The 18387-nt window shown below is 34.6% G+C and overlaps 1 protein-coding gene across 1 annotated transcript in view; it reads right to left on the bottom strand.

Moving 5' to 3' along the window:
• Positions 1-17893, bottom strand: part of ADAMTS6 (ADAM metallopeptidase with thrombospondin type 1 motif 6) — a gene marked incomplete at both ends in the record, with an annotated part of 140337 nt that extends 122444 nt beyond the window's left edge. The window contains 6 exons of the mRNA XM_082302160.1: positions 2683-2828; positions 3321-3404; positions 3925-4139; positions 9414-9582; positions 16712-17076; positions 17797-17893. Coding sequence (XP_082158286.1) covers positions 2683-2828; positions 3321-3404; positions 3925-4139; positions 9414-9582; positions 16712-17076; positions 17797-17893 — 1076 coding nt within the window. The remainder of the gene's footprint in view (positions 1-2682; positions 2829-3320; positions 3405-3924; positions 4140-9413; positions 9583-16711; positions 17077-17796) is intronic.
• Between the last annotated feature and the right edge of the window lie 494 nt (positions 17894-18387).

Here is an 18387-nt window from a genome sequence, read left to right as displayed (position 1 = left end):
AACCTTTGCCCCAGATATTTCAGATAAAGACTGTTGTTGTTGCAAACTTAAACACTTAACTAGGACTAGGTAATATTTTCAAATACATCAAATTACTTACTGAAAAATCTGGTTTTAATCAACACAAAACTATTCATAATGTTGAAGTGGAACTTCCCTACTTTCCATAAAATAGAAGTACACACAATGAGCAAAAATTGATTCCAGTGTCAAAGTCAATAAAAATGTAATTACTCCACACAAAGCAGAGCAGCATCAGTGGGACAGATTCAGGAAACTGCTTTCAAAATACTATTGGAGTGGCTAAAAAGTATCCTAATGTTTGGTAGTATAGGCTCAAATTCCTTTGGAAAGACGTAATTACTAAAGACCTCTCCAGTACATTATGAATTTAAAGAACCATAGCTATATCCTTCTCTTTTACATCTAATGCTTTAAATCTGGTTCATCAAGTAGAAGATAGACAACAAAATGAAAACAAGTATATCCCCATTTCAGTAATTCATTAAGAATTATTAAAGTTAGTGGACTTACATGTTTATATGAATATAAATTTGTCTTTACTCATTCCAACCCAAAAAAGAACTACCTATTCTTCACATAAGTTGATTCATTTTATTAGTAAGAGCCAGGATAGCTAGCAGTTTCAGTAAAAGCTTGATTTATCCACTCAAATTGATTAGTGTAGCCCTTATGATAATTTCAAGGAATTATAATTATTATATAAATAAATGAATAGAAACATTTTGTTGTGAAAGCATATATAACTGAACCTTATAAAGGTAGGTATTACTAGCCTGCAGACACAACACTGAGGTACTTTGTTGATTTAAAATATAGGTATATACTTAGAAGTGTAAACTTCTTAGAAGTAAACTAGGAAGTTATAAAATTCTTATATCCTTTTTAAAAGACAGCATACACATGCTACATACTTAGATAATTACAGCCCCCACAATGAAGAATAAAAAAAGTCCTCAGTATTTACTGTGTTTTGATGAAAAAAAGTTATTTTCAATAGGTATTACTGATGTTCTCTCAAAATTTGCTACTTTACAGTTAGAGGCCTGCGAGTTAACACTGGCTTAAGCTTTTGTCTGGAACACAGAACTGTTCATAGCTACACTGGGAACAACCTACCTTATCAGGGAAGCCAGTACAGAATATACAGTAATAATAATAATATTAAAGCACAACTGTGACAGAAAACAACTGTGATTTGTAGTGCCAGAATAACACCAACAAAGTGTCAGGTTAGTCAGACTGTATACAGAGTTGCCAATACAACTTATGCGTATGTATATTGAGGGACTGCAACTGACACAACTACATCACCCACGGATTACACTTTTTCTCTCGCCTAAATTATACCAGTAAAAGTTTAATGTGTAGCAAAACTGTAAAGACACATTCAGTTTCACAAGTCCTAGTGAAGGAATTACTTATATGCAAAAAAACTGATCATAAACAAAAGCCTTTGTGAAAAATTAAGACCTTAGAATGCAACTATTTTGTTTTTAATTTCATTCAATTTATTTGTATTAGACTTTAATCTTTTTTTATACTTCTTGAAATGTAGAAGCTTTCTGAATCACTCCAGCATTTTAACACTCTGATTTTTACTATTTAAGACCATACATAACAATTATATCTGAAATATGAATACAAAATACATGCAAGTGATTCACTAGCTTCTATTTCCTCTCAAAAATAAAAAGATTTGTTCATTATGCAAAAGAAAACCAAGAAAAAACACCACCTCCCTCAGGAAAAAAACCAAACTTTCACAACTTTTATGCAAAATTATACAGAAGATGCATTATTTTAATCATTATTTCAATTTTTCTGCAGTGAATGCAGTGATTCCAAAATAGGTTACATACAACAGAATTTGTCCTGGAAAGGAGAAATCATAATAAAAAGATCCTAATCCAAATTAGAGCTGTTGCACCTGCTGCTACTTAAACAAAACAGAAAAGAATAAATAGTGCCCTTAAACAACAGTGAGACTTATCTCCTAATAAAGTACAGTTGCCTACCCCTAACTGCAAAGGGACAGACACAAATGCCTTTATCAGGATCTCAAGATTACAGTGCAGGTTTTGTTGAATTCATCACACTAACAGTGAAATAGAAGCAAACAAATGGGCACATATGCAGGCTTTGAAACTACCTATTAAAATTGTCAGTTCTCATCTTAATTAAACATAATAAATCAAACCAGCTGTAAAGTAGAGTCTCATATTGCCGGAATCTGCAAGAACCTGTTTTCAGAGAAATATACTAGTTGAAGTTCTGGCTTGAAATTCTTACAAAAACACTTTACATGGTTAACAAAACATTTTCCCTCCTGTTTTGTTCTCCACAATCTTATTAGCTCTTTCCAATTATCAAAGTATAAAATGTTCAATAGGATCAATCTTTTCTACTGTAATACTTTGCATTGGCAATTATGAAGCGAAAATAACAGCAGAAGCAAGTGATTTGCAGATCTTACTCCTCCAAATTCTTAATCTAAACTTTAATACTCTGATATATTTAAGACAAGCCATCAATTAATTTTCCTCCTTTTAAGGTTACCTACCAATTATATTACTTTGCAACTAGCCTCTAGACATACATATGCTAAGAACAAGAAAGCTACAAGAAATAAAATAAACACAATACTTATAATGACCATACCTAGTAATAAGAACCGCATTATCATGGTGGGCAATCCCATTTTCTGGAATGGTGTTTCCATCACTTTGGTGGGAGAGAATGGATTTCTGCCACTTACAGAAGCTATCGAGGGACTTGTCTGCATGGTGGTTTATCTCCAAGTTTGGCTGCAATACAACATGCATACCAGAAATGTTCCAAACAAATTACTAAGGTCAGTTGTTAAGCCTTCTGAAAACTAAAATGGGACTATAATTAGAAGCAGTGGTTTCTAGGAATAAACTCTTCTTGCCAAATTTTATTTCTGTAAAACCTGACCCCAAGTTCAGCTGTGTATTACTGAACCATCATTCTTTCCGCTCCAACTTTAATAATCATTATGTCAATACAGAAAAAAAAAAAAAAAAACCAGATCTAAAAATAAAACTGACATCCCCGAAGGTGTAATAATAATCACCTGATGCAAGAATAGATATCTCTGAGATGATACACGAGGAATATTCATTTGAACTGCTTCATCTTGATTAAAGTAGTGAAAAATTACATGATACGTTTGTACTTAGAGGCAGCCACTTCAAGCTATAACTAAATGAACTCTGTATTATACAATAATGTGCTTTGTATTCCACAGGTATAAAGCTTAGCACAACAGTCCTTACCTGATCTTCAGTGAGGACAATCAAACGTGTCACTATAATATTCACAACGTTTCCTAGACTGGAATCACGATAAAGTTTGGCAACCTGACCTCCAGAAAATAAGAAAAGGCACAAAGTCAGACAAGAAACACTACTTGCTTCCTAAATGGTTAAAAATTAACCCAATTTCCTCATGTAGTTCCATAATGTAAGGTATCACTGTCACCTAAATACAAGTTATTTTTTGACCAAAAAATTCAGTAAAAAAACCCCTTTTGAGTCATACTTTTCAATTGAAACTGTTTATATCTCGTTTCATAAATCATCCAGCATAATGAGGATTTAGAGTGTCGACATAAGCAGAATAGAACTGTAAAATCTGTACATAATTATTTGAATTCAATATTAAAGACAACAATTTAAAAGTGATCACAACATACATCTTGACAGAAAAAGTACTGCATTTTTCCCAAAATGCTAAGATTTTCAGTATTTTAACTATTCATTCCTGCAAGCTAGTACATATATTAAGGCATTATTCCTGGCAATAAATAAACGCTCGACAGGTCCATTATCATTACAGTACATATATATTGATACGAACACAGAGAAGGATGAAACTTACAATATTCATTACACTCAAAATGTAGTGTTCAATGTCTTTGCGACCATGGTATCCCACCATCATTTTGTCTGCTACTACCAGCGTTTCCACAAACCGTTCAAGGCTTACAGATCTCTTCTGCCGACTATGACTACTTAGTGTGTCATTGACTGGAAGTGACGCTGGAAAAGCAGATGCATCATTCATCCACCAAGATTTGCCGCTTCTTGTGAGGTCTTCTAGGAACCAAAACAATTAAATACTTGAGAGGGGGTCACTAGTAAAAGGCATTCAAATGCACCTGTTTTACGTTGAGATTGCCATCTTCAAGGTTCTAACAAAGAAGTCTTTCTTGAGGCAAAGAAAAATCAACTTTATTTAATTCCTAACTTATTTTTAAATAACTTATATAATGAAAAGCCTACTTTGAACTCCAATAATCTCAACTCTCCTTAAATTTGAATTAGGATGATAAATCTACAGTCTTCTCTTAACAAATCTGATTTTGCACATTTATGTTGCTACTAAAGATTACTTATAATTAGCCACAAGCACATGTCAGTTTTAGGAATGAGAACAAGACAGCTACAACATCTGGGAAAAAAAATACTAGAAACCAAAAATCCAAAATTAATGTAAAAGTTATCAAATTTTACTAACAAATTAAATATGCTCATAAAACACTAAAAAGTTTTTTCTCTCCTGCAAAAGTATGTAATTTTTAGGCACTTAGGGTTACATACCTAAAATGAATCCATTTTCTCTTCAGAAAGCTATCAGATTATTTTATCTACCTTGTGAACTAACTATAACAAAAAGTTTTAAATGGTCTGACATGAGATAATTGCCACAGTTATTTTAACACTAATTTCAGTTCAAATATGTTGATTCTTGTTTTTCTTTCAGGTAAATATATAGAAAAAAATATTTCTTGTCTGCAAGAAATAAATTATTAAAAATCCAAGGAGGTGTAATTATCAGCAAAACAAACATTACAAACTGACTTTGAATTCTAATTCCTGTCCTCAGGACAAAATTGAACCCATCCTATCCTGCAAAACTGGCTTTTTTGGTGTGCATCCCTTTTCCACAAGGGCCAACACAGATCTCAAGCTAAAGTTTAGCAAAGTATATTGTTAGTCTGGTTTTATCTAAGTAGAATTTCAAAATACCTAAGTTATTTTTGGTATTTACAGATGAGCATAAGAACATTAATAGATACATTTATAACTGTCTGAACAGGACTCCTCAAGTGAGCAATTTCTGAGATGCATCATTACCTCTACTAAAATAAGGTCAGCCAAGGATGATTAGAGATAGAACCAGTACCTCCCATATAAAAGCAGTGCTTTCTGCAAGTCAGCTACGCACACTGCTTTCAAAGAGGAAAAACTACACCGCAAGGTATGAATGTATGTTCAGGTCCAAACCAGGAATACAAAGCTTCAGCATTCTCACTCTTGCAGTGTTTCATCATTTTTGAGGCTATGGTATTGGCTTTAAAAGGCACATATTTTAGAAAAGTCAAAAAATTTAAATCAACCTGGTAGTTATAAAAACACCAGTAACAAAATTGTCCTCACTCTGCAATCATTCTAAAAAAAACCTGTACAAAGTATTAAAGCCTGGTTTGGATTCTACACTGACTAATAAATTTTTTCCTGGTTTTCACCTCTATTGTACAAAATTCAAAGCTTCTTGTATAGTTCAAAGATTTTCATCTCACTTAAACAGTGACTTAGGAATGTCGAATTTTCTCTGATAGCTACTGTACTAAAATTTTTTTTAATTCATTCTTTTTCAAATAACAAATGCTGATGTTTCTGATGCTCTTGGAGTGCTAGAAGTAGTTTAGAAATGCAATACTGCTTCCACATTAATTCAAAATTTTCACTTAAAGACGCAAATTATTCTAAACATTTGAAAACATCTGACTTCATAAAACTTAGAGGACAAAAAAGATTATTCTGGAATCATCTTAATACTATCTTTTAAACAAAGGTTTCAGAAGACTTCAAAAGAACAACCATTTCTCATTTTCTTATCAGATAAGAAGCTTAGGCTCCAGCTGATCTCAAAGTAATGAGAAAGCTGGAAATAGTCCTTGCACTCCAGGATCTATCAATGCTTATGCTGTTTTTCTCTAAAAAGCACTAAATAATGCTGGCTAAATTATTTAAAATGCTGAAATATACCAATAAATAAAGATCTGCAATTTATTTAACAGAAACACTTATGTGGCAACTTACATCATTCTTTCGCCATATTCATAGGTTAAAAAAAAGAAAATTAAACTCAATTAACGTTGAACATAGTTATAAGGAAGTAGAAAAGGGAAAAAATTGAAGGGAAAAATAAAGAAAAAAAAAGAAAACCAACCAAAACAAACCAAACAAACAAACAAAAAAAAAACCAACCAAAAAAAAACACCCAAAAAAATCAGGAAAAACACTATCATTAACCCCAAAATAATTATGGCAATAGTATTAAATTAGGTTTTACACTGCAACTGCAAAGAAATCCAAACCCATGTAAACATGGAGTTCACAACTACAGTTCATAAGGTTTCCTACGTCAGTTATCTAAGATATTGGGTGATGGTCAAGGTGGAGAGAAAGAGGCACAAATAGAAAAACATCTCAAAATGCAATAGCAAACTTATGTTAGATGCAACTATGACAATATTTTGAAGAGAAACATTATGCTGCTTTTTTCTAAATATTTTAGCACCATTATTTCATGGATCTAGCAAGCTTTTATTTCATTTTATAATACACCAACTGTAAAGTCTGACACAAGTGAAATCACTATTTATATCAAAATATAGTAGAGCTATCCAGAAATAATTTGCCACTCTGCAGTTTCCATATGTCAATTTTTGTTGTTTCTTATCCAAATACAGCATTTTGCAAGATAATCCAGTGGTCTCAAACCCCACTGAAGTAATTGGAATTTGGCAGTGGAAAATTTCTTACCAAGGCCTTAGGGATTTCAGCTGTATTTATTGAAACATAATTAATTGGTGACAATACATACATGACACACAATTTCAATGTTTTATTTTTGGAACATTTTTATGTTTAAATGCTTAAAACATAATTAAAATTGTGAAAATCTATCCTATGCTCTTATCTGAATCTCCTTGCCTCTCCAATTCTCCTTTTGTATTAGCGATCATAATTCCACCATCTATTATGAAGCAGTCCATCATTTATTCATCCCAGTCAATTCTGATAATGCTTTCACCAAATTTTGTATTCCACTTTCTATTCTATTATTGTCTGAGAAAGATCAGAAACTACACTCCCTTTGTCTCTATCAACACTTCAAAATCCTGACCATTTCCCTGATGGAGACAGGTACAGAACAAACTAGGTTACAGTAGGGGAAACCTGACAAATAACTCACACGGTCACTCAAGCAGATTCCTCCCTGAATATAATACTAGGAAAACTGTTCTGAAGGTAAAGTTAAAATCGGTCTCCAGACAAAATAAATCATACACTGCCAAAAGGTAGTTACAGCTTTGTCATGACTGCATTTTAAAACACAAAATTGGACTGTTCGAAACTTCCCAAACCAGTCAAATTCCCTAAAGATCACGAAATACCTGGCTTTAATCCTTGGGTGTGAAAGCTGCAAAACTGAAAATTAATATTTGACTTTACTTTTTGGCTATTATATTTTTTTAGGTATTTCGGGATGCTTTGTATGCCATTTCCCTTTAAGATAAAGCTGCAACACTGCTCAGAAAATGAGTTTAAAAGGCTTTGGTACCCATGAGGGTAAAATAGAATGTCATCTGGAAAAGCAAGACCTTGCAGTCTTGGCAGAGAACAAATTTTTTTAGACATTTTCATGAAGTGCAAATAGTATACAGAACAACATGAAACGGAGAAACTGAGATGAATGAGCATCGTCATAATCTCAGGCTTGTAAAAAGCAGTGCTTTAGTACTTCAGTAATTAAGGACCCTGGGATATAAAAGCTCAGGGAGAGCACAGGAGCTTCCAAGAACAAAGGTATCACCAATTATCCAAATTAATAAATGCTAAATATTACACCACATTTTACAAAAAATGCATGCAAGATGTATAGCTCTAATCAACCTGTGATCCACGTGACAGATACCACCAGAATAACTGAACACAACCTCACAAAACTAGCTCCCTCTGCTTCATAGCTTGGAGGAGAATGACTTCTAAGCATTATTCTACAAGACAAGATCCAACAGAGGCCAATATCCTTTCTTTTTGTAGGGATATAATAATGGTAAAAATTGCACGTTCCTACATTTCAAAACCTTCCACTTATTTCAAGGGGCTTAAGTGACAGCTGCCCCTGCAAAATGAATATATACTACCACCTTATTTTACAATCAATTAGCAGGCAGTAACAGTTAAGAGACTTGTTTAGCAATATTAGAAGAATGTGTATTGATTAATGCTCTCAAAACAGAAGTTACATACATGAAGTCTGACATTCCATACACACAATTAACTGAAACACTCAAGAAAAAAACTGTCTCCCAAGAATAGGATCTTGCAGACACTCTGTACTGTAGGCTTAGACAGCTGGTACCACTAAACATTATAAACTCCAAAAGAAGCTAAAATAAATTACATCAAAGAGGAGTGATTTTTTTTTATTTTAAGATTAGTTATTGTCTGCTCCATGCACTGAATTTCATGGAATACAACTGTCTGGACTGAACTTTTAAGAATAAGCTACTACTGAAATATAAACAATTGACAAGGTTAGAACATTTTTCTAAGTATGTTAAAAAACAATTACTTTTGTGCTCTAAAAGAACTTGTCAGATTTACTCCATGCTGTCTTCAGGAAATTAGTTTTCAAGTTAATCAAGGGCCATGTCAGAGTACTTGAAAAGTATATCTGTAGAAGTTAAAACTACTTTACAAAGAAAATATCTCTCCATCAAAACTATATAATCCTTCCCATAAGGCACATGTAAATCACATATTTGACTATAACAGAATAATATCAACCAACTGGACCAAAAACCAGTACCAAATCACCATAAACCTCTGTAAACAAGAAAGATGTGGTCTCAGTTCCAAACATATTGATAACCATAATGCTGATATATTTATTGCATATCAAGTTTCTTCAAATGAGATGAAGCACATATTAAACATTGAGCTGTAATATCTAGTCACTCAATCATGTTTTCCTGTTGAGGAATGAAGTACATTTATACACATTTTGAGGAAGCCTGTGCTCAATTCCACCACTGTACACAACACAGGCATAAAACAAGACTTACTCCCGATGTCTTAGTTTTTGAAATACACTATATTCTCAATCTGAAGCTGAAAAACAAACAAAAAAAAAAAGCAAAACTACTTTTCAACAAAATATTAGAACACCCACAAGGAGGATTCTCATTGCTATATTCTCCACTGCGTCTTAAATATGAAACAAGCAAGATCTTAAAATACATCTTAGGTTATCATTTTTTAAAAGGAATGACACTCATTCTTCTTTACCTGAGACTCCACAGTGACTGTGATCATAGAGGTGTTGCTGGTGCATGGTAGATTTTTTGTATATAACATGAGGATGACCATTCTCGTAACTATAGTCACTAGAATCTTCTGTTATATTCCTTAAAGGCTCAATAAAATACTCCTCATCTTCTGTAGCAATGACTCCATGCTTAAAGAAGCAGATAAGAAAACAAAGCTTACAAAAGACAACATGAAATTACTACCACAAAACTTAACTTTGAAAAACATTCTCTGTGAAGAAATCCACAGCTAGAAGCCAACACATAAAACAGTGCATGAGCCAGCTCTCCTCTGCTGATTTTAGTATGAGCAGGAGTAGAAGCCTACAAACAACACAGTGAGAAAAAATAAAATTATTATAATCCTATTTTTGGAGTACTTTCACCTTTTTTTTTGGTGGATGCAGTTAAAAAAGCAAGAGATATTCTCAGAATATTACAAATAGTGTCTTCACAGATATGTTCCAAAACTGCAATGATTCCCATTAAAAATTACACCAAGCCATTATGGCAATATCCGTCCAATATCGCTCTGTGATGCCACATTGCTATATGCTTAAAGCCAAACACTTCAAGGACAAACACCATGAAGGATTAATTTTAGGACACATATTCAAAGAAACTACTTATTATTTTACATCCAGACACAATCCCAAAACTGAGCTAGTTAATAGAAATCAAATTATTTATATTAACTTAGGTTACACTGTCTACAAAGCATTCAGTCCATAAAAAGTCTTGCCACAAATCTAGCAAATAAGAGTTATTGCACACTGTATACTACACGTCATTCTCCATAACAAATGAACATTTTCTTTTCCTCATACTGCAGTGCAGAATAGTAGATATTCTATTCTCATAACTTTCACATTTGTGAACTCAGCTTCTTCCAAACAGGAAGTGGTTTATGGAAGAAAGGGGAGATTTCAGGCCAACTATGCAATTTCCTGAACCTTCTGCAATTAAAACTGAACTTTAGCAAAAAATTCAGGTTTTGGATCCTTTCAGATATATAGAAATAGTGGGGAATAAGCCCCAACAGATTTCTGCACCCATATTTGCTAAATAAAAAAATCTGATACCCATTTGTAGAAAATTCTGAATGTATAAACTTTCTACACAGGGAAGAGCTATTCATCAGACAGGGGCCTGGGAGCAGGAACTTCTACATTCATATCCTGACTTGGTGTATCACAAATTTCTACCACACCTCTGATCTGTAAAACAAGTACTATGCATGAATCTTTTTTTAAGACCTCTATGATCAGCCATAAGACTACTTGCTCCATAGCTGCTCTAAGTATCATAAAGCTGTTTTCAAAGATCAGAGCTTGCCTTTGTACTCTTGGTCAAAGCTCTCATCCTGCTACAGTTTTGTACATAAAATGCCTACCGTTCTTCACTTCTGAAACAACAACATAAAACTTATAAAATAAAAAATCCTATGCGGTATGTCAGAAACAACAGTGTTTTCCAAACAGAACTGTATAATAAATTGTGAAAAGTGTATGTATGAACAGCTTTCAATTACTCATTTGTGAATGCAAAAATACTTCAGGGGTATTTTTCATTACTAACTCAATTATTAACTCAGAATGTAACATCAGGGTCTAAATTCACCTGGAAGATGCCAGTATCAAATTCCTCTCACAATGCCTTCTTGTTACTTGAAGTCTAAGGTTTTACTAGAAAATAAATCATTTACTGGTATACTGCAGCTTAAATAGTATTGAAAATATAAACCAAATTGTAACTGGGCTTGCCAGATGTGCAGAAATAACCTTGACAGTTTGGACTGCATCCAGTGTGGATGTCAGACATCTGGGTTCAAGTGAATCCTGAGCCATTGTAAGCTCTGCTATTATGTTTCCACAGGAACCGAGTCCTGCAGAGTGGTTCTGGCCAACCCCATCAGGCCGTCTGCCTCATGCCAAGCCTGAGGAGACAGAGGTACCATCCAATCTGTGGCACTGTCTCTCAGACTGAGTGGGTCCTAATTTAAATTCCTCCAGAGCATACATCCTTCCTATCTGTACTCACGTCCAGCCATGTTTACAAGTCTAAGCATGAATAAGATAATTATATCAGGTACTGAAACTGGCAGTTGTAAGTGGCAAGATTACCTCAGAGGAACTAAGTCAATTCAGATAGCACAAATACTTAATTGCAGCACTAATTCTCTATACAAATTGCATATTTGCTCCTTCAAATAACTAAAAAATGTCTGCAAACAATGGTCACAGTTCCTTCGGGTACCAGCAGTTAAAATGGTAGGGAGAGTATCACAACTTTTTCCAATGCCTAGCTGATATCTGATCTCATTTGCCCAAACACTATGGTGTTTAAGAAGAGATATTTTAATAACATTTAGTTAAGGAACTGCAAATAAATTTTAACATAGATCTACCAGCGGGCAGTGAAAACAGATATGTAGTCAGTCGCTGCAGTCAAACAAGTGATTCCATCAGGACTGGAAACACACTGACCCAGCATATGCACTTCCCATAAGTCTGGCATAGGTATACCATTTTAAGCCTAACAGTATTTTTGCTTGCAAACAAAACTGCTCTTCCAGTGCTAAATTGATGCAAGTGATCTTGTTGAATCACAGTGATTCAACAGTGAAATCACAGCTTTTTAAGAAGCACTCTAAGTTCTGCGACTAAAAGGTACCTTGGTGACAGCCAGCATATAATCTGAGTTTCAAAAATTCATGCGGCTAGAGATACTTCCATTGTTTATGTATTCAGCAATGCCTGATTAATACATAGTGGGAAGTATACTATTATATGCAAACCAACATTCTAAATAGCAGCTTTGACTTACAATCCACTATTTAAGGAAAACAAGACTTCAGTTGAAAAAGGAGTTTGAAATAATGCCCATTTAAAGCACTAAAATGAATTAATTTTCATTTTCTTTTTAAGTGTCGCTATTGTATTTTAGCAGTTCATAAATTAAACTTCTGTTCCAAAGCATCAGAAATATCATTAAGACATAAGAATGACCAGAAAAGGTTTTGACAAAATACCATGAATGTAAGAAACAAGCTGAATGCACCAAGTACGTTACTACAAGGAACATTCCCAAGATTATTATCTAAAACAGATTGTTTGAGGTCCTGTGTTATCCAATCCCACTACAGACTGCCAACTCATGCTAACATATACAAGGTCTGGTTCCAGCAGTTTGACATGCTCAGACAAATCTGTGAATCCACGTGGAGTTCCCCTGAATTTGTGAAAAAGAATCTTTTTCTGTCAGGCTGTCCAGCCAGTGCCTTAACCTCCTTCAGATGGGGCACATCCATCAGTTGCAAAAGGAAACAGAATTATGGGGGACAAGTAAGCGCATGCCTTTTCCACACAGTACTACTGTTCCACAACTTTTCCACGTCTTGAATCTTTTTAGGCTTTATACTTTGTCCATTTTTAATATAAAGTAGTAATAACGGGAACTTCTGAAAATGTGTCAGTGTTGTTCAGTATGTCAACACTTGGCTATACACCGTGATTTTATGACTGAGAAAAAAAGATTCCATTAACTTACTGCGCTCTCAAAGATGAAAAAAATAGTGATCTGGCCTGAGACAGCACATCATGGAATCTAACAATACATCTTAAAACTAGGATAGGGACAGCTTGTATATAACTTTCTGAATAATGTTATACTGCAAAAACATACAAGTATCAAAGATAGTCCTAAAGACACTGATATAGAATTATTTCACATACAGTCAAAAATACCATAGTACATGCACATGATAATCTATAAAACTAGATGTATTCTTTAGAGTAAATTCAGCCTTCAAATGAGCTAACTCCTAGGAAAATTATTAGTAATTTATAAATATATGTATTTAGAAATACATGTAGCAAACATTAAGTCTTCCAGAAATTCCAACAACTGCCCATTAAACAAGTAAGCTCATGCTTTTAAGCCACAGCCACCTACCTGTGCTTTCTTTATCATTTCTGGATGGAGGTAACTGTCCAGCACAAACATCATGCAAGGCATAAACTTCACATATATGGAAATACTGTGCCTTTTACATTAACCATTTACTTGGGACAACAGTAGCCTCAAAATAGTTCCTACTACTGACCTTTTCAGCCCAAAATTACAAAATTTGCTACCATGCAAAACTTGTGTGAGCACTCAGTTAAGAGCTTTGACACCTGGCAGAAGACAAAGGTGAATGAGAATGCAAAAAGTTTGGGTTTTGCTTGATTCCATTACCGAAGACTCCAAAACTTCTTTGAGGTTTGCTCCTTTCAGAGTCAGTCAAACTCCATTCCCCAGAGGTGAAGTTCTTCTCTCTTCAGCCAGTCTACCAGCATTTCTTTTCTTCTTTCCTTCAGTATGAAACACTCAGCTTAGAGAATGCCTCAGTCTGGTTGCCTAAAGGTCCTAGAGTGCTGCTCATTGCAGGCTCTTTCATGATACAGCCAAACCTGCAATCCATCCACAAGTGCAGCATCCACTACAGCACATATGAGCTTGGAAGCTAGCAAGCCTGCAGACAAGACCTTCAATTTCCTCACATGAATGCTCACTGGATTATAGAGCTTTCCTCACAACTTCAGACAATTTATAGCATAATCAGGGCCCAGCAGATGGAAACTGCTGGACTGAAACTTCAGTAAGCAGCAGCCTGTAATTCTAGGACACTTGGTAATGAGAAATAGAGAGGGAGAGGCTGAAACAAGAAACAGTGAGAGGAAAATGAACTGACTGCTTGTCACTTTTATTATAATGAAACTGAGAGAAAGCCCTCCTTACACTTATCTTAAATATAAGTGTTCTTCAAAGTCATGCAACATATGTTATTTAAATCATGCTCTCACATAACCACTCTGAACTAACTAACTAAACAGAGTGATTCAAGACATTCAATAAGGGGAAGAAATTTGACCTATTTGTCAACAGTGAAAGGTAACAGGACAACTGGAGTAAATGTAACGCATACATTTTGTTTGTGAGCAACATTCACTGTTAAAGATTACTTATTACCTGCTTTAGAGTTAAACTTCCAATGACCGGCTTTGATACAGATGTCGATCAAGGGCTATTAGAATATGATTGGCAGTCACTTACAGACCAGCAATCAAACTGGAAAATACAATGAATGCCTTAAATATAAAGCATTCTGAACTATTGCTAAGTTTAAACAAGTAATATTGTCTTCAATATTCACTGCCAATGGCTTCATTAAACATGTTCTAACCAGCGGCTGTGTAACAAAACATTCATTACTAGGAAACCTCATTCAAAAATAACATTGTGATGGCTTTATCTGAACTTGTGTGCCTAAAGACTGAATTTGAATTAAGGCTGCCTTAATACCAGAAAGACAGACAAAAGAACTGACAACAACCACAGTCACTGAAGATGACAATTTAAATGGGAAACACTCTACACTGAAGTTAACTTACAAACACAAAGTTAACATACTGACACCTAGAACCACAGGCACCTTCACTCCAGCAAAATGGACAGCCTGAGGGCAAAGGGAAAACCTGCAGCAATGGGAGTGCTAAATGTCACCTCAGGGTGTTGGGCAAACCAAAGCAAAAAAAAGATTCTGCTTCCTCATGACATCTTCCACGCGCTTTTGAAGAAAATAAGTGCCATGAGGAGCAACAGATGAGCAAAGACAACAGGAAAATATGGGCTTTTTTCTGCTTCATCCCACTTTTATTTTCCTAACATGAAAGGAAAACGAGAGTCAGCTAGGGCAAGGGCAGGAGTTCTTGGCTCACTGCCTTAGCCAAGGTCAAAGAGGAACTGAAATGGGATCACCATGGCACTTACTGCAGGCTCCAAGGGGACCAACTAGTCTGTGCACCAACTAGCAGAAATTCTGGAAATAAAGAGGCATGCAGCCTCTTTTAAAGAAATGAGTCCTGAAAGAAGGGACTTGGTTTCCATCATATTTTTAGCTGAAAAGAACTCAAAGGCAAAGATGGAGTGTACTAACATTAAAGCTTGAATAACTGTGACGGAGGGGAAAAAAAAAGCTATTACATGGAAACTGCAATCAAAGTGAAAATTGTACTAAATTCAGACCTATCTACTATAAGTCTACATGAACAAACTGTGATACCACACTCAATGGAACATCGTTTTAACTCCATTTCTTTAAAAGTGTTCACTTAACGTTTGAAATCCCCATTAAATATTTTTCCTCAAGAATCCTCTGAAACGTTTAACTAGACTGTATCAGCAATATCACAAGTAGATGGGTGTAATGCAACCTATCTAGATCTGAAACAGCTGGCTTTTTTTTGAAAATAACATGCCAAGAGGCATTATTCAATAGCACTTCCAAGGATAAATGGAAATAGTTTAGCAAATCTGAGTAATCTTTTTTTTTACTTAGCAGTTAGTTAGATCTGCCTATTCCTAACAAGAATATCGACCAGCATTCTACCATAATAAAAACCAGAATGAGTAACCATAATATACATGTACGTTTTCACTAGAGAAAACACTGGCTCTTGATTTAGTATTTCATAGTTATGCCTTTCTATTTTAGTATTTTGTTACTCAATACTCTTGCTTTTTTAATTCTTTGCATTCGTTTTCTAATTTCTTTCTCTCATGAAGGTACTACTGTCATGTCATCAAAAGATCACCAGTAAGAGAAGAGATGAGACTAAATGAGGTAAGAACTTCCAATCTTCCTTCTAAATGCAAAGGTTTACAATTTAGAAACAAAATCTTTCTGGTAAAAAAGTTATATAATTACTTTCTGATGCTGGTACCTGCTAAAGACTTTTCATGTTTTGAATCTATATCAATGATGATGTCTACACCAAGCAATTCCTCTTGTTTTATTTACTCAATTTCTAAACCCAAATACTCAAAGACAAGCAGGTGTTCAGTTCAATCAACATCTCTCTGTAGACAGACTCAGCATCCTGGAGGATCCACTGTTTCCTCCTTCCTGCCCCTTGAGCCTGGAAGGTTCTTACAACTGTAAAGATCTCAGCACAGACCTAATCTTGCAGCCCTAGTGCAGACACTGTAAACACTAAAGAGGTTGCCAGCTAGAAGACTACAGAATTGAGTCTTACTACTTATATTAAGCTTGAAAAACAAGCAACTACTTTTGCCCACAACCTAGATCAGGTTTTAGGGGTTTTCTGCACCTTCCTGTCTACTTGCTTCCCACAGGGACTCAAAAAAACTGAAAGATATGCCAATTTAATTCTTCTTCTGTAATTTAAAAGGGACAAGCACACTATTATACTATAACATTTAATATGGACTTACCAGACCATTGCAGTTGCTTAAGGCCACTTTAGTTGTACTGTGTTGGTCTTGCAAATATCCTGTGTAATGACAGTGGTCTAAGAAATCATGCTTCCATTGTGGTCCATCTTTCCCCCAGTACTCTACTGTAAAATGTCTGGACACCAAATCTGTGTTGAGAGTCAGGTTTAAATGAAAGTGCTTGCCATAGGCAGAAAGTTTAAAAAATAATTTAGATGCTGCCAGTTCTTGGTCATAAGGGTCTGTGCTCCTCCTCCTTCTTGAGGGTTTAGGATTTTTCACAGTAAAGCTGAGGAAGGCTCCATTTTGATCAACCCTTATTGGGATTGTTAGTTGGTAGTGTTCAAGGTAAGACAGGAATTCCTCTTTGTAATCAATCACAAGGTAAGACAGTCCAGGGAGTGGGCATAGAAGAGAAGAAAATATAACAGGAAACAACAAGTAGTAACATAAACATAGACCATTTTTGGGTAAATTTCATCACTCTCGTGAGTAAAAGTCATTTTCAGTTAAACACACAATGCAGCATTTTACTAAATAAAATAAAACATTATTTTCTTTCTTTGTAAGTCAATGAAATGTGTTTGGTTTCCTATTAATTTGCTTATCACTGGAAATATGAAAAAATTTTAATACATATCTTTTCCTATTTACCAAAAAAAAAGTAAATATTTGGGGCTAACTTAAGAAGGGCATATTTTTTCCAGTGATACCATTCAAAGACAAAAGCTATAAAATCCACTTGCAAGAATACAAACAGTAGTAATGAAAAGGATTATACTGTAAAAACAAGATTAGGTTCTTACTCCCTAGTCTAAAAGCATGTTAATTTTATCATAGCAAGCCTCTCAAGCATTATTAAGTACATTTTACAAGATTTAATTTGCAAGGCTTTCCTACAGTTAAAATTAGACCGAGAGATATTAGAACAAGGAAATTTAATCTGCATGACAATTAATCATGATAAAACTAAGAGCAGAGCCCATATGAGTTTATGAATTATATAAACGTGGTTTAGAAAATATTACACAAATACAAATGCAAAAACACATGCTTCTTGCCAGCTACAGAGATCAAACCCCTACCTTGAGAACTGTATGAGAGCTGGTTGTTACTGTGAAATTCCGATGAAACCATGACTAGGCTCAAAATCCATGTCCACGTCTTCCAAAAAATTTCCATAATTTAGAAAAAGCAGAAAGTTCTTTTTTCTTTCTCCTTGGAGAGCTACCTGTGTGCTATAGAGTTAACTTCACTCCAGAATCGCACCATAACAGGTTTATTTATTTTATACTACTTCCGAATTAACTATAGGATGTTCCACTTTTTGGACAGGTACTTTCTTCTATAGCTGCAGTCATTTTCTCAATTCAAAACAAGTATTTGTAAGATTCCTTAAGATATGAGACAGATGTTAGATTGGACAGTTACTGAACTTGCTCCATTTCTTTTCCTGAAAAAACAGAAGAATATGAGTCAAGGCAAATTCTTTCTATTAAAACAGATCTATGCTGGAAAATACTAAGCCATGATAGTGAACTACACATGGCAACATTTCGAAATAATATTCAGTATCAATTTTATGGTCACATCCAAGATCACGAGCTTACAAAAAGAAAAAAAATAGAAAAAGGGTTACCATTAACTTTGAAAAGCAGATCCATACAGTTATGACA

Source organism: Coloeus monedula, assembly GCF_965178545.1.
Source record: "Coloeus monedula genome assembly, chromosome: Z".
NCBI lineage: Eukaryota > Metazoa > Chordata > Aves > Passeriformes > Corvidae > Coloeus > Coloeus monedula.
This window is presented reverse-complemented; position numbering and strand designations above follow the sequence as displayed.